Genomic DNA, 21108 nt, shown 5'->3' with positions numbered 1-21108 from the left:
GAGGGTGAAAGAAGGTCGTGGGGACAGGCAGAGGGTGTGGCACAGAGGAGAAATGTCACCGTGGGGCAAGGACAGGGGTGGGGATGGCTGGAAACCGTGGATGCTGACAGCAGGAAGAAAACCCATGTTCCATAAAAACCTCAACATGGGGCAGGCTGTGCTCGATGGGCTCCATCAGCCAGCCCCGTGGGCACCCGCCCTGCACTGCCACCCTCCTGCACTGCCACCCTCCCTGCACTGCCACCTGCTCACACTGCCACCCGCCCTGCACTGCCACCCGCCCTGCACTGCCACCCGCCCTGCACTGCCACCCGCCCTGCACTGCCACCCGCCCTGCACTGCCACCCGCCCTGCACTGCCACCCGCCCTGCACTGCCACCCGCCCTGCACTGCCACCCGCCCTGCACTGCCACCCGCCCTGCACTGCCACCCGCCCTGCACTGCCACCCGCCCTGCACTGCCACCCGCCCTGCACTGCCACCCGCCCTGCACTGCCACCCGCCCTGCACTGCCACCCGCCCTGCACTGCCACCCGCCCTGCACTGCCACCCGCCCTGCACTGCCACCCGCCCTGCACTGCCACCCGCCCTGCACTGCCACCCGCCCTGCACTGCCACCCGCCCTGCACTGCCACCCGCCCTGCACTGCCACCCGCCCTGCACTGCCACCCGCCCTGCACTGCCACCCGCCCTGCACTGCCACCCGCCCTGCACTGCCACCCGCCCTGCACTGCCACCCGCCCTGCACTGCCACCCGCCCTGCACTGCCACCCGCCCTGCACTGCCACCCGCCCTGCACTGCCACCCGCCCTGCACTGCCACCCGCCCTGCACTGCCACCCGCCCTGCACTGCCACCCGCCCTGCACTGCCACCCGCCCTGCACTGCCACCCGCCCTGCACTGCCACCCGCTCACACTGCCACCCCCCCTGCACTGCCACCCTCCTGCACTGCCCCCCTGCCTGCACTGCCACCTGCTCACACTGTCACCCGCTCACACTGCCACCCTGCCTGCACTGCCACCTGCTCACACTGCCACCCACCCTGCACTGCCACCCTCCTGCAGTGCCACCCGCCCTGCACTGCCACTGCCTGCAGTGCCACCCCCCCTGCACTGCCACCCTCCTGCAGTGCCACCCGCCCTGCACTGCCACTGCCTGCAGTGCCACCCCCCCTGCACTGCCACCCTCCTGCAGTGCCACCCGCCCTGCACTGCCACTGCCTGCAGTGCCACCCCCCCTGCACTGCCACCCTCCTGCAGTGCCACCCGCCCTGCACTGCCACTGCCTGCAGTGCCACCCCCCCTGCACTGCCACCCTCCTGCAGTGCCACCCTCCCTGCACTGCCACTCCCTGCAGTGCCACCCACCCTGCAGTGCCACCCTCCCCGCGCTGCCAGCCGCCCCTCATGCTGCATGATCCCATCCTCGTTTCCCCCCCGGCACTGCCCCCTTCTCCCTGGCCGTGCCCCCAGCCCGTCCCCAGAGTCTTTGATCTGCCTTTTTAAAGCCAAACCAGCCGTACCTTGTCCTGCTCTTTGGTATTTTTATTAAAAAAAGAAAACTCAAGGTCCTGCATTGCTGGGTCCGTGCAGCAGCCCCGGGGGCCTGGGGGCAACGAGCGAGGCCTGGGCCGGGGGAACGCGTGTGCACACGTGTGGGCGTGCAGGGACACACATGTTGGGTGTGCAGGGACATCCCTGGGTGTGCAGGGACACACATGTTGGGTGTGCAGGGACACCCCTGGGTGTGCAGGGACACGTGTGGGTGCAGGGATACACGTGGGTGTGCAGGGACATGTGGGCGTGCAGGGACACACATGTTGGGTGTGCAGGGACATGTGGGTGTGCAGGGACATGTGGGTGTGCAGGGACACACATGTTGGGTGTGCAGGGACATGTGGGTGTGCAGGGACACGTGTGGGTGTGCAGGGATACACGTGGGTGTGCAGGGACACACATGAGTGTGCAGGGACACGTGTGAGTGTGCAGGGACACCCCTGGTGTGCAGGGACACGTGTGGATGTGCAGGGACACTCCTGGGTGTGCAGGGACACACATGTTGGGTGTGCAGGGACACCCCTGGGTGTGCAGGGACACACATGTTGGGTGTGCAGGGACATCCCTGGGTGTGCAGGGACACACATGGGTGTGCAGGGACATGTGAGTGTGCAGGACACCCCTGGGTGTGCAGGGACACGCTCCTGTGCAGCCTGCATGTGCAGCGAGGGGCAGGGAGAGCAGAGAGTGAGGGACAGCTCTCTCACACCGGCCCATCACTCCCTCCTGTGGGTGCCTCCGTGCTGTTTCCCCCTCCTGGCCGCGCCCCGGCCCTTCCAGCAGGCGGGACCAGCCCACGGGGCTGAGGAGTACTGGCCCTTTAAGAGCCGAAATCCGGCGCGGTCCCTTTAAGGCGCGCTCCCCCCGCCGCCCTCTTTACTCCGGGCCGGAAGTGTGTGAGCACTTCCGGTGTGACCTCTGCCCGGTCCCAAGATGGCGGCGGCGCTCGGGTGCTGACGCCGCCGGTGACTTCCGGCCGGGGAGCGGCCATGGGGCGGCGGGGCCGGCCCGGCCGGGGGCTCGCCGGGGCTCCGTCCCGCCGGCCTGAGGTGAGCGGCTGCCGGGGCCGGGCCTGCGGCGGGCCGGGGAGAGGCCTGGCCTGGGCCAGCAGCGGTGCGGCAGGGCCTGACGGTGGTGGCCCGGCCCGGCCCGGCCCGGCCCGGCGCGGGCGGCGGCGGCTGAGCGGGGTCCGGGCAGGTGTGGAGGCTGCGCGGCTGGACGGGAGGGCGGCGGTGGGAGAGAGGGGGCGGCGGGTGCACGTAGAGCGGGGTGGGGCAGGGGGTTGGTGTGAGGCCCCTTGGCCTTGAAGGACCCGGGAGAAAGGGCCGGAGGGTCCCGGGGCCCACGGGGAAGGGCCCGGAGCCCCCTCGGCGAGACCCCCGGGGCAGGCGGGACGGGGCTTGAACGGCCGCGGGAAAAGGAGTTGGAGGGTCTAGGGACCCTCCCCAGGGCAGAGACCGGAGCCCTCCCCGGGGTGGACGGGAAGCGGCCGGAGACCGCGGGGCTGCAGCGGTAACGCTGGCTTGGGGACAGTGGGGACACCCCGCCACCGGAGCCGCGGGGCTGGGGACGCGTCTGGCCCGGCAGTGACCTTGAGCGCATCCCGGAGCGAGCTGTGCCGCTGTTCTCTGCCCCGGAGCGCGGCCGAGCTGCTGTGGCAGCGATCGGAGGTGGGGGTTTCAGCCGGGGGGGAGCGGGGGGCTCCTGCCCGCGGGGGTGGTGCTGGGGAGGGCAGCGCTGTCATCGGAGCGCCGCTGCCACATCGCTTACAGGGCCACAGCTGGCCCGGGGGCTGCGGGCTGTCACTGGGGCTGGGGTTAGAGCAGGACTGCCTCCCTCTAGGGCTTGGATCGCCTCCCACCGCGGGGTGAGTGTGAGGAGCGGATTTAGCTCGGCGAGCTGGACGGGGTGCCTCAGCTCAGTGTGGTGAGCTGGATGTGATGAGCTGCATGTGGTGAGCTGGATGTGGTGAGCTGGACTTGGTGCCTCAGCTCAGTGTGGTGAGCTGGATGAGGTGAGCTGGATGTGGTGAGCTGGACATGGTGCCTCAGCTCAGCTCAGTGAGCTGGACGTGGTGCCTCAGCTCAGCTGGGTGAGTGGATTGGGTGAGCTGGACGTGGTGCCCCAGCTCAGCTGGGTGAGCTGGACGTGGTGCCCCAGCTCAGCTGGGTGAGCTGGACGTGGTGCTGACAGCACCAAGGTCAAGGTTCCATCCCCGAACAGGCCGTTCACTCCAGAGCTGGCCCCTGCTGGGCTCTGTCCAGCTCGGCCTGCTCTGTGTTTCTGTGCTCTTGGAGGTGCCAGGCAGCCTCGGGCTGGCTGCAGATGGTTCCCAGGCCGCTGCTGAGGCATTAGCATGCTGGGCAGGGCACATCCCTGCCCGGGGCACACAAAGGCCCTGCCTGTGTTTGCCAGAGAATCATCTTTAGCTCCAGCTGCAGCAACGAGCGCTTTGGGGACCAGACTGACAGGGTGGCATTAAAGGACATGAACTGAGGGGGTTCATACTGAGTTCTGTGTGTAGGAGACTGAGGCTGTGCCCAGATGAGAGAGCAGGAGCAGGGATGCCCTGCTTGGTACCCCCTGCTTGGATTTCCAGGCAGAAGTTGAAGAAATGCTGGTTTGTGCATTTGTGCACGGTGGGAAGGAGCCACTGAGGGGTGGCTTTGGCACGGAAGCTGCTCCAGAGTTTAAGGATGTGTGAGCTGTGGTGTGCTTGTATCTTGTTTTGGAGGGCAGGTCAGTTCTGAGGAGATGCAGCCACTACTTTTATATCAGTATCCCTAAAATTCCTTGAAAGATCATCAGAGAGTTGCTTAATGAGTGTGATGGGATCCCTGAGCAAGGCCGTGGTCTAAATTTCTGGAAGATTTAATGCTCTGAGTAAAACTCTTTATGTTGGCAGAATAAGAATTGCAGCCATGCTGGTCATCCCTGGAGCTGCCAGGATCCCTTCCTTCCTCCACACAGGAGGGACTTTGAGTGCCTCAGAGCCATGGGGTTAAAGTGACTTTGTCTAATTCAGATCCCCAATGAGAGGAGTTATTGGTGAGAGTCCAGAAAAGTACAGCTGTTTCCTTAAGAAGTTGTGGCTTAAATTCTAAACCCAAAGCACTAGAGCACATAAAACTACATAAAGATCAAGAATTTTTTAAAATTATTATTATTGTTGTTTTGTTTTCCATATTGCAGTAATGAGAATGTTTTTTGCAGGCAGCCCTTCCCTTTCCTTTGTGGGGAGCTCCATTTCATCCCTGGGTGGCAGAGGAATTTGGAGTATGGACTAAACCCTCAGGCTTCACCAGGGAATCATATTGGCTAGACTATTTTAATTTTTTTAATGAAATATTAAGCTAGTGGGACTCTTAACAGTAACCAAGTCATGTTTTCGTAGGTGCTATGCACAGATAATTCCTGTGCAGGAAGCTTTCCGTGTCAAATCATGTCAGTATTAGCAAACCCAGTAAGGCTGTAACTAAAGCAATCCAGGCTGTGGTGTTTGTTGTGCCTTAATGGTCAGGGTGAAGTGTAGCTGTCTTTACCATGGTAAAAAGCTGGGTTTTTTTGGTGTTTTTAACTCCCCTGTCCACCTGCAGGAGCTGTGATAGCCTGTAATGCTGTTTGCTCCTGTTCAGCAAATATTTTGTTGGCCAATGGGCAATGAAATGGTCACTTAATGGGACACCCACCCCTCATCTGCCTTAATTTCATAACTGCAATTTCTTCTCTGTGCCAGAGGTAAACAACTTCCAGTTCTTTTTTTACTAACAGAATGTCTCTGACCTGTGTGAATTCTGAAGTGTTGAGACATTTCCCTAAGAATCCCAGGCTGGTTTGGGTTGGAAGGACCTTAAAGGCCATCTCATCCAACCCCTGCCATGGGCAGGGACACCTTCCTCTGTCCCAGGTTGCTTCAAGCCCTGTTCAGCCTGGCCTTGGACACTGCCAGGGATCCAGGGGCAGCCACAGCTGCTCTGTGCCAGGGCCTCCCCACCCTCCCAGGGAACAATTCCTTCCCAATATCCCATCTAGTCCTGCTCTTGGTCACTGGGAAGCCATTCCCCTGTCCTGTCACTCCATCCCTGGTCCCAAGTCCCTCTCCCTTGGAGCTCCTCCATGTTGTGCCTTGGTAATGTGAAGTGCCCCCAGATCAGTGTGTGGTGGTGACTGCCCATCCCTTTGAGTTCTCAACTGGTGAATCTGTTTTCAGATCAAGGTTTTGGCTCCCTTGTTCCTGTTCCTGTTTCTTGTTCTAGCTCTGCTCTCCAGCAGTTCAGCTCGTGCCTGGGCACACACTGCCACTGGAATACAAGTTATGATCCAGCTGCAGCTGAGCCTTTCCCAAAGTTCAGCCACCCAGACACCCCAGGTTTTTGGTTTTTTTTGTTTTTTGTTTTTTTTTAAATTTGATGTGAAAGTAAGTCCTTCCCAGCAGTGAACTGCTCCATGTTTTGGGTGATTCTCTGAGCTGTGCTTCTCATGCTGCCTGGCCCTGTGTGTAGGTTCCCTTAGCCCAAGCTTGGTTAATCGTGCAGCAAGTTAATTTACTAATTACAGCAGCTGACAGTACCAGGAGCCTGGTTGTGGAGAAGCAATTGGTGCCTGCTGGGACATGGTGATGAGCTGCAGCAATTGGGGCTGGGGGAGGCTGAACCAGCCCCTCCCTCCTCATCCTCCCCATTCCTGGTGCCCTGAGCACAGCCAGCAGTGGAAGGGGGGTTGTCAGACCTGGAGCAACAATGGAGTGTTGGAAGGGAGGGTGAACTTTGCTCATGTAGCTGACAAGCAGCTCGGCAGAGAGATCCTGGGCTGTAATTTAACACTTTCTTTCCAGGACCTTGGTCATCACTGTGGAGACTCTTACATGGCTGTCTTGCCTTGTTTTCCCATTGTTGTTCTTCTTTTCACCTTCTCATCACCCTCCAGCTTTAGGAAGATAAGAATGAAAGTGCCCAAAGAAATGGGTTTAATTCATGCAGGGAGTCTAGGAACACAAAAGGACTTGTCACTTTCTTCTTTGTACAGATCCTGGAACTGAAAAGTGATGTCCTGACACCTGGGAGCATGACAGACCTGGAATGACTGGGGAGAAGCTGCTTTCATTGGCCATCCCTGATCTTGCGTGCCCATTAAAAGGTGTGTGTGCTGCTGGAGTGGTGCTCATCTGCTTCTGAAAGCACAGGAGCTTTGCATTTCCACAGAGCAGTCTGGGCTGTGGTGAGAGCTGCTGCTGGAGCTCAGAAAACAGCCACAGTGACATCAGAAGGTGTCACCATCAGGCACATGGTAGGGCCCTGCCTCTGGAGGTTACAATCCCTCTGCCTGATGCTGTGCAAGGGCTTGCTGTGTGCTCGAGGAGAGCCAGCCAGGGTTGAGGTGATGTGGGCGGTTGTAGCGAGTGGGGCTTTGTCCTCTGCTCAAGGGGTCTCTCATTTCAGGTGCCAGCACTTGCAGTCTGCTTGGTCAAGCCTGGAAGGCTGGGCCTGGATCTGCTCTGGACCTTTGAAGGAGATCTGGACCTCTCCTTCCTGACCCCAAGGAGCCATGGAAGACAAACGCAACATCCCCATCATTGAGTGGGAGCACCTGGACAAAAGGAAATTCTACGTGTTTGGGATTTGCATGACCATGATGATCCGGGTGAGCGTTTACCCCTTCACGCTCATCCGCACGCGCCTGCAGGTTCAGAAGGGCAAGAGCCTGTACAACGGGACCTTCGACGCCTTTGTGAAAATCCTGCGGACAGAAGGGACCGCTGGGCTCTACCGTGGCTTCCTGGTGAACACCTTCACCCTGATCTCAGGACAGTGCTACGTCACGACCTACGAGCTCACTCGCAAGTACGTGTCGCGCTACAACAACAACAACGCTGTCAAGTCCCTGGTGGCCGGCGGCTCGGCCTCGCTGGTGGCCCAGAGCATCACGGTGCCCATCGATGTCATCTCCCAGCACCTCATGATGCAGAGGAAGGGAGAAAGCATGGGCAGGTTCAAGGTGCAGAACCAAGATGGCAAGCGTGTGCTGGTCTTTGGCCAAACCAAGGACATCATTGTACAGATTTTCAAGGCCGACGGTTTTAGAGGCTTCTACCGGGGTTATGTGGCCTCGCTGCTCACTTATATTCCCAACAGTGCGGTCTGGTGGCCCTTCTACCACTTCTATGCTGGTAAGTGAAAGGAGGCTTCAAATGTGTCCTATCCCAGGAGAGCCAGGAGCCCCTCGGATGGAGGATGGACTCTTGACACTGTGGATTCAGAGTGATTTGCTTTCTCTCTGGGGGTGGGAGCAGAATCTGTCCTGAGCTGAGGAGCTGCATCTGGTTGTGTGGGAATTCTGTACATGTTGGGTGGAAGCTTTAACAGGGCAGCAGTGTTTCAATGCAGAACAAGGGGTTCAAGTGCTCCAGGACTTCAGACTGGATGGCTCCAGGCAAGTGGGGCTTTATGCATCTGCTTTAACTTTCTTTTCCACTAATCCCAAATAGTGCCTTCTCCACAGGAGTGAGGAAGGCAGAGTTTTGGAGCCACCATGTAAGTATAGTTCATCTTTCAGTTCATTTGAACTCAGGAATCTCATAGATGGCAAAGGGACTTTTAGAGCCACAAATCTCATGGCAAAACCAAACAACAGACAGAGACAAGGGCCAAATCTTCCCTGGATTTCTGTCAGGTGTTGCTTCAGTTTTGGCAACTTTAAAATTGGCACTGAGTCTTGTGATGGAAAACTGCACTCAGTAGAAAGTTCTTTCTCCCTAGCTCAGTTCTTGTACTCCTTGGGATGTTTCCAAAGGCTAAAGGTATTGGCCAGCTAAGGTTTATTTCTACCTCTGATGATCCTTTAGATTTCTGCCATGCAACTTTCCACATGGTTTTTAGGAGTCTGGTTACCTAATTTCTGCCAAAAGGCGGTGGTAATGAGCAGTTTGGGTTTTTATGTACTGGGCCTAAAGTACATCTTGGAGGTCACCTGTTCTTCAAAATCCAGATGTCTCAAAGGGTCCTGTGTGCTTTCCTCTGGTAGCTAGAGGAAGCATTGGTTCTGCATCCAGGCTGCATTTAAATGGCAGTGGCAGCTTGGCATGTTGGTCTGTACTTTGTGGGAGTGCTCCCATCAGTCTCCATGTCAGCAGTTTATAGCACCAAAACCCAGTGTACTAACTGTAAGATTTTCATGCCAAAAGGGCTCAGAGGAGGGCATGTGAGAAAAGGCAGTTGATATGGAGAGACCAGAGCTCTCGGCTTCCAGGTGTTTGCTCTTTCCCTGTCTTCTCAGTGGAAATTGAGATGCTGGGAAACATAAGCCCCAGCTGTCAATGAATCTGCTCTGTCTGCATTTCCCAGTCCTCTGTCCCTGGAGCAGCAGCCAGGGTCACTGAACCCTCCCTGGGTTCAAAGGACATTGCTGGCCCTGATTCCAGTCAGTGTTCAAGGTCTCAAACAGAGCTGCTTCCGTCCCTCCTGCCAGCCAGGCTTCCTCATAGTCCAAAAAATGGGGCCTTTGAGCACTCTTCTGTCCAACTTCAGCCAATGAAAGTGTGGGAGATTCAAATCCTATTGGCCAGGCAGCAGGAGCAGAGGGAGGAGATCTGGGATGAGCACTACATGGTGCTTGTCTCCTGAGGGATCCACAGTGGGATGCCAGGGAATCTCCTGGACAGTGTGCCCAGTGGTGGCAGCTTTCTGTACAAATCTCTGCAAACACCTCCCAGTGGAGCCTTGTCTTAAGGCTTCCTCCACCTTCTAAAGAGGGTGGATATTTTCATTCCCTGTTTTGGGGATGTGGAAGCTGATTCTGTCCAGTTTGCCCCACAGGTCTGGGAGCCAGAGTGGCAGCTGAGGGAGGCTGTGGGACAAAGCATGGAGAGTGTCCTGGAGCCAGCACTGTGATGAGTCCTGCTCCCTGTGCTGTGCCAGCTTTCTGGTTGGTGTAGGAAGCACCACTTGGAGATTCTGTGGGAGGAGCTGGCAGGCTTCTGCCCACTGCAAATCAGCTGGAGTTAGGGGGTGCAGCTAAGGAAATTATCAGCAGCCACTGAAGGTCTGAAACTTTCCTTTCTCTCCTGTTCCCAGAACAGCTTTCGAGTTTGACTCCTAAAGACTGTCCCCACCTCCTCCTGCAGGCGATATCAGGGCCCCTTGCAGCTGCCACAGCTTCCACTCTCACCAACCCCATGGATGTGGTGAGGGCTCGGGTCCAGGTAAGAGCTCAGCGTGCTTGGCACAGAGCAGGGTGGGGTTCGGGCTGGGCTCTCTCATCTCTGTGGTTTCAGGTGAGCTGCTTCCCTGCTCTCCCTGGGCCTTTCATCCTCCGTAGCAGCTGCTTAATTGGCCCTCAGCATTAGCAAGAGGAGCCCAGGCTCCCTGTTCTGCTGGCAGTGCCAGCCTGGCCTGCTCAGACAGGCTTTTCCTTCAGAAAGGGAGAGGTGCTGCTTCCTGCTGCCTCCTCCTAAGGAAAGCTGGAAGGAAGCTGCCTCCTTTGTGCTTTTTTTGCTCCCCTCCTCAGGGAGTTCTGGAGACTCAAGGCTGTTGGACTGGCTGATCTGTTGTCTCCAGAGTGTTCAGTCGCAGCAGAGCCCCAGAGCAGCTCAGCATGGAGTCTGGCAGCTCAGTCAATGTTTGTTCTGGCGTTGCAGGTGGAAGGCAAGAGCTCCATCATTCTCACCTTCAAACAGCTCATTGCAGAGGAAGGTCCCTGGGGGCTGACTAAAGGCCTCTCTGCCCGCATCATCTCGGCCACTCCTTCCACCATCGTCATCGTGGTGGGCTATGAAACGCTGAAGAAGCTGAGCCTGCGCCCAGAGCTGGTGGACTCAAGGCACTGGTAGAGGCAGCTGGGGGAGGAGAACCTTCCTGTGAACTCTCTGAGTTTGGACTGCTGCAGGGGAGAGCCTGGGATGCAACGCAGCTGCTGTGCCTTTGTCTCTGGCTGGTTTCACAGCACAAGGCAGATGCAAAAGCAACTGCACTTCACCTCTTTAGATCTGAGTGTCATGCAATGGTCTGCTGCTGGTTTCGCTTCAACTGTGACCTTTGGCAGTGCTCTTTGCCTGGAACAGTCCATTCCAGGTGTGTGAATGCATCCTGGCAAGTTAGTAATTCCTTTTTTTTTTTAAATTAAAGACTTACTGGCTTAAGCAAAAAGCCAGTTTATTCTCTTTAAATTATTTTCATCTTTGCCAAACTTCCAAGGAGTCTCACGGCCTGCAGCAGGGCCCTCTGCTGGGATGTCTCTAGTGGCAATTGTGCTGTGGGAAACTGGAAGCAGAAAATAGACAAGTGACTTTCTCCAATTACCTGCTTTTATTTCTAGAAGATGTGAGACAAGAGTAACCTGGAACCACTTCAGACCTGATTCCTGCGTTTTGAATAGATCTACATACTTGTTTTGTACATTCTTGGAAAATGTTCCCTGTCTCTCATCCTCCAAACAGCAAGCTGGCTGATAGCAAGTCAGGAGCTGAGCTGGCTGTTTGGAATTAGCTGATTTGACACCAGGCAGTTTTGACACCTAACCTGTGTTTTTAATCTGTTGTAATTTAATTTTTTTATTTTAGGGAAGCTTATTCTGATTTCTGGGGAGCTGAATGGTTGTCCTGTGGCCTCGTTCAGTGTGTCAATCCTGCATGTTCAGAGTGGCTGTGGCCACTTCCCACCTTAGTTAGTTTAAGCCCAAAAATGCAGTTTGGAAGTGTTTGATCGTGGTGCTGCCAGCAGCTGGATGAGAACTGAACGGGCTTTGAGCTACAATTAGATGGGACGTGGGGAAGGAGAAACCTTGTGCTGGCTTTTGATCCAGTTCAAACCTGACAGGCATGTTTATATTGAATAAGAAGTGATGGTTCACTTCACGAGTTTAAATTCTGCTCTTCCAGTTTGGGAAGGGCAGGGATAATGTTTTGCACAATTGCTGGATCAGAAGCCTGAGCTACGGTCTGTGTATTTTACCAGGTGAAAACTTCAGGGGATGAAACCAGAGGCTGCTTTTTGGGGAGGGGAGGGAGGGGGTTGTTTGACTGCACTCTGCTGCTCTTGGTGGTTGAGATTTGCCTTTCATGCTGCCAGCCCACACGTGGTGCTCGTCCTGGTTAGCCACATCCGGGGGGTTTGGGGTGCACCTGCACACAACAGAGTGCACCACCTCCATTCCCCTTCTGCCATAACCAGGAATTTGAAGTGTTGATCCTGCTGACCTGTGGCTGTTGCTGGGCTCCACTTGGCTGTGTCTTCCTGAGGGGATTCACCAGGTGTGGCTCTGCCCTTCGTGCCAGTGTTGTCCCTGCCCAGCAGGCACTGGGCATGCCACCACGCCTGCTGGAAATGGAGGGTGCTAAAGCTGCTGCTGAGGTGGGAGAGGTTTCTCTGCTAAGGGCAGGGCTTGATTCTAAGGTGCAGTTGGGGCTGCAGGTGAGTCATCAGAGCCTCTTCATCCCAGTTTTGTTTCTTGCAGTGCTCAGAAAGGCACTGGGTGCTGGAGCCACTGGTGGAGCTGTTGGAGCAGCACCTTCTGCACCTGCTCCTGTCACCTGTTTGTTGTTTAAAAGTTGACACCAGTCGGCTCTTGCTCTAATAATAGATTCTGCTCTGAAAAGCAGAACAGCACCCCAAATCACAAGGCAGCAGGATGTCAACACTAATTTAGCAGGAACAATAACCATCAACCTCTGCCAGGTGCAGCAGGGCCAGTCCCAGTGTGCGGACAGAGGGGCGGCAGCACCGGTGTGGGGAGACACTGTCAAACTTAATGTTCCTCTCGTAACCAGCAACGTTCTTGACAACTAATAAACTTGAGAGACCTTCAGTTTGGTGCCTGCGTTTAAAAGCACACGACTCTCCACGCCAGGGGAAGCTGCTACTTTTTGTCGTGTCACAAAAAGGGTTTCACCCTTAGCCTTTGGACTAGGACTAGGGCTAGCAGAGGGACGTGAGCTGCCTGAGAACTGCGTGGCCGCTCGGTGTCTGAGCGAGCCGGGGAGAACCGGCTGGAGCACGTGGAATGCCTGTAAGCGGCTGTGACCCAGAGCCGCCCCCAGGGCGCGGGCTGGCTCCTGCTTGGCTGTTAATGGGAAATGTCGCTTTTTTAATTCTCTAACCGAGCTGAACTTTGCTTCTTCTTTTCTCCTTGGATTCTTCAGGCTTGCTCGTTTTATTTCATTCAAAGTCGCTGGAGGGCAGGGCGGGCATTTCCACTGGGGAGAGAAGGACGGTTTGTCACGCTGCTTCGCTTCGGGGCCGGGCGCAGCCCCGCTCCGGGAGGCGGCAGCTTCTTAGCGCGGTGTTTTTGTCGCGGTTTGGTTCGGACCGGGAGCGGCCGGGTGTGGCGACCCCGCCGAGCGGCACAAGCCGCGCTCCGTCCCCGCGCTCCGTTCCCCTGCGGCCGTCCCGCGCTCCGTTCCCGCGCTCCGTTCCCCGGCCGCCTTCCCGCGCTCCCTTCCCGCGCTCCGTTCCCGCGCTGGCGGCCGGCGGGGGCGGGGCCCGACGCCTCAGCCAATGGGCAGCGGCGGCGGCGGCTCGCGCCGGGCCATGGCGGCGGCGGGCGGCGATGGCGGCGCGGGCGGGGCTGAGGGCGGCGGCGCCGATGGCGGAGAAGACCCGACCCCGGCGGAGACACCGGGGCGCTCCCAGCTGTTCAGCATCGTGGTGGACACGTTCCTGGAGAAGCTGGTGGCCGCCGGGAGGTGAGGCGGGAGCGGGGTCGCGCGGGGCGGGGAGGGACCCCTGAGCCCCGGGAGCAGCCCCGCAGCCGGCTCTGGGCCTGGCCCTGACCCGGTCCTACCGTGAGCCGCTCCTGATCCTGCCCTCCTTGCAGCTACCAGAGGTTTGCCAGCTGCTATCGCTGCTTCTACAAGCTGCAGCCGCAGCTGACCAGGAGCATCTACGATCAGTTCATCTCCCAGCTGCAGGCGTCCATAAAGGTGAGCGGGGAGTGACCCGGGGGGCTGCAGAGGGGTTGGGAGTGCCCAAAAGGGGGTGCAAAGCCCGGTGGAAAAGTGCTTTACAGGTTGATATTAAGGGCAGCAAATACATTTTCTAAATGTAAAGCAGAAAGCTGAGGCTGCTCTCCAGAGTTCTGTCTTCCCCAGAAGAAGCTGTAGGATCATTCAGGTTGGAAAACACCTCTGGGACTGTGCAGTCCAAGCATTTCCCCAGCACGGCCAAGGCCACCACTAAACCATGTCCCTAAGTGCCACATCCACACATCTCTTAAATGTCCTCAGGAATGGTGATTCCCAGGGTGTTCATCATCCAGGATTCCAGGCTCTTCATCCAGGACAAAGCTGGAAGGACTTTGGATAAGGGATGGAGTGACAGGACAGGGGAAATGGCTTCCCCCTGCCAGAGGGCAGGGACAGATGGGATATTGGGAAGGAATTCTTCCTGTGAGGGTGCTGAGGCCATGGCACGGGTGCCCAGAGAAGCTGTGGCTGCCCCTGGATCCCTGAAAGAATTTAAGGCCAGGTTGGACAGGGCTTGGAGCAACCTGGGATAGTGGAGGGTGGAATGAGATGTGCTTTAAGGTCCCTTTGAACCCAGACAATCCCCTGGTTCCCTGACCAGCGAAGGCTCACAAGCAGACTGGTGCCTGTTTGTTCACCTCGTGTCCTTCCTTCACAGGAGGAGATCCAGGAGGTGAAAAACGAAGGGAATCTGGAGGAACTCTTCAGTTCCCTGGATAAGATGGTGGAGGAGGCAAAGGACCGGGAGGAGCCAGCGTGGTATGGATGGCCAGGGGTGGGGGTCGTGTTCCTGCAAGGGCAGCAGGCAGTTCCTGGGCTGTCTTCTGTGTCCTCTTGGCCTCGTGCTGCAAGGGAGGGTCTGAAAGGGTACTGAAATGTATCTTTACAGCAGTGTCACTGGGCCTAAAACACACAAAAATCAGTTGAATCTGTGCTTCTCTGGGCCCAGGATCCATTTCCATTCACTTCCTTAGTGCAGGGAGGTCATTGCCACTGAGCTGGGGGGACAATGCAGAGGGCTGACAGGCAGTTTTGGGCACAGCACCTGTCCAACAGCAGAGTCCCCTGCCTGCTCTTTGTGTCCCTGGCTCGGGGCCTCAGCAGACACTGGGAGACAGACTGGGGATTGGGACTGGAAACACAAGATTTTGTGTTCCTGTGCTGAGGGGGTGATGACATCCTGCCTGTTCCAAGCACCCACTCAGGGCCAGCCTTGGGGAAGAGCTCCCAGGGGCTCCACTCTGGGGTCCCTGCTCTGGCTGTGCTCAGTTCCCTGTGCCAGAGGAAGCTGTGGGAGCCACAGAGCTGATCCCAGCTGGCAGCAGTTCAGCAGCTGTGTGGGAGCAGTGCTGGGCAGTGTCACTGGCCAGGGGTCTGTACAAACCACAGATGGGACAGCACTGCTGGGGAACACATCTTGAGCTGTTTATTTTCCAGCATCACTCTCATTACAAGGTTAGGACAATGGGAAGATGCCAGTAGCTCACATCCTTGGCAGCACCCAAAGAACTCAATGTTACAACTTATTTTAAAAGTTTTTTGACCAATCACACAAAGCAAAAGCATATTGACAGTGGTTCTGTCCAACCACTATAAGCAAACATCCCTTCGGTTAAAAAAAGTTTGCTTATTTTGAATACAATATCTGCTTGTAAGCATTAAAACACAATGCACAGAGCTCCATTATTGAGCTCAGAACTTCCTATCATCTCTAGATATACTTTCTTTAGCTTAGGGAGTTATTCTCTCCAAGCCTCAATACACAGACCGTTGTTCTGTTTGTCCTTACTTTCCACTTCTCACATAACTTCCCTGCTGACCAATCTTGCGGTGCTGCTTGGCTCCAGTCTCAGTTCTGCTGTGTCTGAGCTGCCTTTTGCAGCTGTCCCAAGCCCCTGGATGTGAAAGCAGCAGGGCAGGGTGTGCAGTGCTGCGTCGCTGCGTTGCAGGCGGCCCAGCGGGATCCCGGAGCAGGACGTGCGCGGCGCCCTGGTGCCCTCCCTGCTGCAGCACCGTGCCCACCTGCGCCGGGCGCTGCGCCAGCGGCAGGAGCGCAGCAGCAGCCTGGCCGAGTCCGTGCTTGCGGGGAGGAGCAGGATTGCAGAGCTGCAGCAGCTGATCCAGGCTCGCCAGCAGGCCTGGCAGGTAAAACACACCCGACCCACCCAGACCAACCCAAATCAGACTAAACCAGACCAACCCAAACCAAACCAGACCAACCCAGACCAGACCAACCCAAACCAGACCAGACCAACCCAAATCAGACTAAACCAGACCAGACCAACCCAACCCAAACCAGACCAACCCAACCCAAATCAGACCAACCCAAACCAAACCAGACCAGACCAACCCAAACCAGACCAAACCAACCCACACCAGACCAAACCAAACCAGACCAACCCAAACCAAACCAGACCAGACCAACCCAAACCAGACCAAACCAAACCAGACCCAAACCAGCCCAGCCCAACCCAACCCAACCTCCTCGCAGCACCCACTGCAGCGGGGCTCAGTGGGGCCTGCAATGACTTTCAAACCCTCCACTTCTCCAGGACCTCCCCAGCAGCCAAGTTCTGCTGAAACTTTAGGTGTGGACATTGTCTCTGGAGGTCTCAGGTGCTTTTCCCTGTGCAGTGGGTGGGATGTGGAGTGGTCCCAGGGGAGGTGAGGGGGTTGTGCTCTGCACCTGCAGGGGACAGCAGTGTGTGCCACACATTCCACCCTGAGTGTGGCAGGGTGGCAGAAGCCTCATGCTGAGTTCTGTGGGTTGTGTTCCTTCCAGGCAATCAGTAAGGAGCAACGAGAACTCATCATGACATTCCAGGAGCCCCAGTGAGGCCACAGGATGTCCCACAGGCTCTGCTGGGACAGTTCATCGTCCCAAAGCACTGATGGGACAAGGTGTGTGCAGAACCCAAACTGAGAATCAGCCCATCAGGCCACTGGAGACTGCAGAGGGACTGAAACAGCTTCTGAACTGGCACAGTTTGATCAGATTTGGTGGAGAAACAAACAAAAAAAAATTTGGGATCTTTGCAAATGGATGGCAATTCCCTGTTTCCCACTCAGCTAGAGGGGAGTGCCACAAAGTCTGTCTGTGTTCTCATCTGCTCCACTCAGTGCTGTGACAGGCCTGATTCCAGTTTCCAAAGCCACGTTTGGGGGGATTGTAGCTGTTTTAGTTGTGCATTAGCCAAAATTCAGTGCCTTAAACCCCAGGCCAGGCTGTGCCCAGGCCTGAGGAGCCCACGAGCAGCAGCACGAGTGGGTCACAGCCAGGGCTCCTGCCTGTGCTTGCAGGTTCATTCAGTCTCTGTGTTCAGACCACTGCCTGTTGCAGATGTGGCAGCAGCTGCTGCCCTGATTTCCTTGTTACCATTCATTCTGTTCTCAAAGTTATTTTCTAGCCCTGGTCCCCTCCCAGCAGCCCGAGGTATCGAGGGATCTGTGCAGAGGCTGGAACAGCCCTGCCTCCACTCTGTGGGTTTGTAGCACAGCATTTTAATGTTTTCCTGTGGAACCTTCTAGAGCCAGACTGGTTTTCCCCACCCAGAGTTGTTCCTGCCTCTTCTGTTTGCGGGCTGGGGAAGCCAAAGCTCCCAGGATCTCCCTGGCAGAGCCCCACCAGTGACGTGTGCCCCCAGCACGGACAGGCTGTCCTGGGGCTGGGCAGGGAGTGAGGAGAGTCCCCTGCACCTGCAGAGCACTGAGAGCTTCTGGGTCCAGCAGCCACCGAGGCTCGGTGGGCTCTCCCTGTGCCCAGCTGGGGAGGGGCAGCGGCTGCTCCACCTCGCCCCAACCTCTGTGAGCAATTAGAGCTGCAGAGTTTCCCCTCTGCCTCCCCTGGCTCTGCTGGAATCTCAATAAACCGGGGCTGTTGTTCCCAGCTTGGCTCCCGCTGTGCTCTTGGCCCACGTACTCTGTACTTTATGGGTTTGTCTGACAAAGGCTCTGCTTCAGCAGTTCTGTCTGCCCTCTGCCCCAAAGCCTCCAGTTCCGCTTCCCAAGACAGGGCTGGGATTTACAGGATCAGAAAGTGGTCAGGATGTGAAAGAGGAATGTTCTTCAGGGCTCTGGGTGCCCTGGCCACGCAGCATCTGCCCCTGGCATGTGGCAGGGAGGAGCTGTGCAGAGACCAAGGCACCTGCTCACCCTCCCCCGGGGACATAGGGTGGCAGTGCCCGAAAGAAGCACGTGCTGCTCCCCCAAAAGTGAGCCATGGAGGAAAACCCCAAGGTTTTGGCAGGAAAGTCTCCCTGTGTCGCAGAAGATGATTCTGGAGTGCAGCAGTGGGAGCTGGGACGGGGCACTGGGTGATGGGAGCACAGTGAGGAGCCCCCAGTGCCCCATCAGCCGTTCCAGTGGGGACTGGGCACTGCCAGCCTGGCAGGGCTGGGCCCACCAGCAAATCCCCCCTGGCCTGGGGCCACTTTTCCCTCCCTTTGTGGGCTCTGGCTGGGCACAGGGGGACCAAGTTCATCCCAAACCACAATTGCCACCTCTGCCAGCAGCTCCGGCCATGGCGGATGTGCTGGAAATAACCCTGGTGAGGCCAGGCCCCCCCTTGCCAAGGCCACAGGACCCTATAAAGGCACCCAGGGAGCCAGGGCTGCACTCAGCCCAGCACAGGGAGGCACCATGAAGTCCCTGGTCCTGCTGACCCTCTTGGCCCTGCTCACCCTTGGCCTCTGCCGCAGAGGTACGGGGGAATCCAGGGCTGGCAGGGACACTGGGGGTGATCCTGTGCCCTGGGAAGGGCCCTGGAGGGAGCAAAGGGACTGGGAAAACTGCTGAGCTTTGGGGTGGGGGGCACGGGGCTGCAACGGGGAGATAGGGACTGGTACATCCTTCAGCAGACTGGGGGGGGTCTCAGTGAGGGATGTGAGCTCCAGAAGGAGTGGGGTGGGAGCAGAGCCCACCTGGGAGGGAAAAGCAGGACCCCCCACGTGAGCCCACCCACCCCTCCGTGTCACCTGCAGCTGCCGATGGCTCTGCCAGCACCCAGGACTCGCCCAGCTCCGAAGGTGAGTGACCGCGGCTGCCCTGGGGGTGGGGGACAGGACCCCCTGACCCCAGCCCCACTGCCCTGGGGACGGGGGACAGGACCTCCTGACCCCAGCCCCACTGCCCTGGGGACGGGGGACAGGACCCCGGGACAGGGGACACGGCTCCTCTGACCCACTGCCCCAGGGACAGGGGACATGGCCCCCCTGAGCCCAGCCCCACTGCCCCGGGGATGGGGGACAGGACCCCCCCTGACCCCCGGCCCCACTGCCCCGGGGATGGGGGACAGGACCCCCCCTGACCCCCGGCCCCACTGCCCCGGGGATGGGGGACAGGACCCCGGGGACAGGGGACACGGCCCCCTGAGCCTGCCTGTCCCTGCAGCCTTTGTCTCCAGACGTGCCAGTGCCGAGCTGGTGCAGAGGCAGAAGCGCAATTACGGCTATGGCAGGTGAGGATCCAGCCCCAGACCGGGGGGGCTCCTGACTCAGCCCCAGCCCCCCAACACCCCCTGGGTGCCCCGTTTGTCCCCAGCAGCGCCTCGGGAGCCCCGCGGGACCCGCTGGAGGCCAAGCGAGAGGTGTGCGAGCTCAACCCCGACTGCGACGAGCTGGCCGACCAGATCGGCTTGCAGGAGGCTTATCGGCGCTACTACGGGCTGGTGTAGCCCCAGCTGAGCTCCCACCAACCCGCATCAGCCCCCTACACCTTCACCCTCCCACCCTTCCTGTTAGCCCTGCAAAGAAATAAATGCACATGGCAGAGCCAGTTCCTGCCCAAGCCTGGGGCGTGGGTGGCTGGGAGGCTTCAGGGGTTGTGCTCCAAGTCCTCCATCCCACCGAGCTGAGGATTCCTGGTTTCCCTCCTGTGCCCCCCAGGCTCCAGGGAGGAGAGGTGCTCCCACCCCCAGATTCTGCTCCCAGCAGCGAGGAGCCCAGAGCTGCCCCGTCGTTATTCCAGTTTAATTTAAAGTTTCATGGTGTTACTGGGGAGCAGCAGGGCTGCTCCATGCACCACGGGCCCCCGTGGCCTACCCGGGAATTTCATCACAAACTATTTTAATTACTCATTAACCGTGACTCATGCACACTTACACTGCTGGGTCCCGTGTGGGCACCCCGAATTCCTGGAATCGCTGCTGGTTTGCACTGGGAGAGCTGAGGCACGGACTGGGTGCAGAGGGAGCAGGGAGAGGGATGCTGCAGGACACCCGTCAGCAGAGCCCACCCCAATAAGGCTGCCAGGACCCGTCCTGCCAGGCCCTGCAGCCCAGACCCCACTCAGTGTCACGGGCCCAGCCCAGTGGGAATCCCTGGGGAGCAGCCAGAGCCACCAGGGGCTGGGCAAGGCCACAGCCACGGCACTGATGATGGCAGCGCTGCCCACAAGGGCCAGCCCGGCAGTGCCAACGGTGCTCGGGCTCTTGTGGGGCTCAGGTGGCCCCACAGCCAAGCCTGGCACACGCAGACATCACAGAGGATGCTCTCCACCTGCAAGGGGTGCCCAGCACAGAACAGACGTGGGAAAGCCGGTGGCTGTGTCCTGCCAGGCTGAGGCCATCACCCACGGCTGCTGCTCCTGCTGCGAGGGCTGCTCTGGGGACAGGGGACAGAGCGGTGGCAGCAGGGGGGACACTGGGGGCTGCTCATGGATGCAGCCAGAGCAGCACAGGGCACTGGGGCAGGGGGATGTGAAGAGGAAGCTGGTGAGCAGTGCAAGAGGGGGTGGTGGCAGCAGCCGAGCTCAGCTTCACTCCAGGCACAGTCACAGCAGCAGCAGAGGAGGGTGGGGAGGAGGGGGAGAACCAGGGGGAGCCCTCTGGGAGACCCCTGGGACCGGGGTGGTGGGGGCACCTGACCCTTGCCCTGAGCCACTCTAGATGGGTAGAAGATCAGGATGTTGTTGTAGAGGAAGGGGCACACCAAAATCGGCAGCACCTTGCTCAGCTGGGGATGCTCCAGCTTGGGGAAGTTGTGAAGGGGGCACAGAGCCCTGTCAGCTTCCACAGCAAGGATCCCACAAGAACCTTGGCTTTTGGCCTGGGCAGGGGGAATCACCAAGAGGAACAAAAAGCTGAGGAGGAGGAAACCTCCACCCTCTCATTTCTTTATCCCAAACATTCTGGGAATAGCAAGAGGGGCCAGTGCAGATGAAGGAGTTCAAAACAGCCACAGGGACAAAACAGCAGTGCCAGACATGGCTGCCCCAGGAGCCTGGCATTGCAAACACACAGCCTGTGACAGACACACGGTGTCAGGGGGCCTGCACTCCCTGTGCCAGCCCACCCCTGTGCCAGCCCATCCCCATGCCAGCCCATCCCCGTGCCAGCCCATCCCTGTGCCAGCCCATCCCCATGCCAGCCCATCCCTGTGCCAGCCCACCCCTGTGCCAGCCCATCTCTGTGCCCACCCATCCCCAGACAAGCAGCAGGCAGATGAGCAGTGGTGGGCCCAGCAGATCCCCAGGGAGGATGACAGCACCAGGCCGTGCCACATGAATCCCTGCTGGCACAGCATGTTTTGAAGTGAGCTCTGTCCCTGTCCCTATCCCCATCCTTGTCTCCATCCTCATCTCCATCCCCTCCCCATCCCTATCC

General features: G+C 58.2%; 4 protein-coding genes across 8 annotated transcripts; 3 read left to right on the top strand and 1 right to left on the bottom strand.

Moving 5' to 3' along the window:
- Nucleotides 1–2403: 2403 nt before the first annotated feature.
- On the bottom strand, nucleotides 2404–3299 carry LOC121352168 (translation initiation factor IF-2-like). The gene is made up of 2 exons (XM_041464881.1): nucleotides 3106–3299; nucleotides 2404–2857 (listed from the first exon to the last, which is right to left on the bottom strand). The coding sequence occupies exons 1-2, from the start codon at nucleotides 3297–3299 to the stop codon at nucleotides 2404–2406; spliced, it is 648 nt and encodes a 215-aa protein (XP_041320815.1).
- SLC25A44 (solute carrier family 25 member 44) lies at nucleotides 2459–12352 on the top strand. Of its 3 annotated transcripts, none has more exons than XM_041464819.1 (5): nucleotides 2459–2604; nucleotides 6581–6691; nucleotides 6994–7721; nucleotides 9625–9752; nucleotides 10188–12352. In XM_041464819.1, the coding sequence occupies exons 3-5, from the start codon at nucleotides 7100–7102 to the stop codon at nucleotides 10377–10379; spliced, it is 942 nt and encodes a 313-aa protein (XP_041320753.1). In that variant the 5' UTR covers nucleotides 2459–2604; nucleotides 6581–6691; nucleotides 6994–7099; the 3' UTR covers nucleotides 10380–12352. The 3 variants fall into 3 exon arrangements, with proteins under 3 accessions (XP_041320753.1, XP_041320754.1, XP_041320755.1); XM_041464820.1 differs by lacking the exon at nucleotides 2459–2604 and adding an exon at nucleotides 2645–2752; XM_041464821.1 differs by lacking the exon at nucleotides 2459–2604 and adding an exon at nucleotides 5742–5924.
- A 137-nt stretch (nucleotides 12353–12489) lies between these two features.
- On the top strand, nucleotides 12490–18003 carry PMF1 (polyamine modulated factor 1). The gene is made up of 5 exons (XM_041464822.1): nucleotides 12490–13229; nucleotides 13361–13466; nucleotides 14167–14267; nucleotides 15458–15653; nucleotides 16291–18003. The coding sequence occupies exons 1-5, from the start codon at nucleotides 13042–13044 to the stop codon at nucleotides 16342–16344; spliced, it is 645 nt and encodes a 214-aa protein (XP_041320756.1). The 5' UTR covers nucleotides 12490–13041; the 3' UTR covers nucleotides 16345–18003.
- LOC121352139 (bone gamma-carboxyglutamate protein) lies at nucleotides 16283–19253 on the top strand. 3 transcript variants are annotated; one of them, XM_041464825.1, is made up of 4 exons: nucleotides 16283–16409; nucleotides 18488–18532; nucleotides 18897–18963; nucleotides 19047–19253. In XM_041464825.1, the coding sequence occupies exons 1-4, from the start codon at nucleotides 16400–16402 to the stop codon at nucleotides 19177–19179; spliced, it is 255 nt and encodes an 84-aa protein (XP_041320759.1). In that variant the 5' UTR covers nucleotides 16283–16399; the 3' UTR covers nucleotides 19180–19253. The 3 variants fall into 3 exon arrangements, with proteins under 3 accessions (XP_041320759.1, XP_041320758.1, XP_041320757.1); XM_041464824.1 differs by lacking the exon at nucleotides 16283–16409 and adding an exon at nucleotides 18078–18207 and having other exon boundaries at nucleotides 19050–19253; XM_041464823.1 differs by lacking the exon at nucleotides 16283–16409 and adding an exon at nucleotides 18078–18207.
- Nucleotides 19254–21108: the final 1855 nt, after the last annotated feature.

The sequence above is a fragment of the Pyrgilauda ruficollis genome, unplaced genomic scaffold (genome assembly GCF_017590135.1).
Source record: "Pyrgilauda ruficollis isolate IOZ18807 unplaced genomic scaffold, ASM1759013v1 scaffold185, whole genome shotgun sequence".
In the NCBI taxonomy this organism is placed as follows: domain Eukaryota; kingdom Metazoa; phylum Chordata; class Aves; order Passeriformes; family Passeridae; genus Pyrgilauda; species Pyrgilauda ruficollis.
This window is presented reverse-complemented; position numbering and strand designations above follow the sequence as displayed.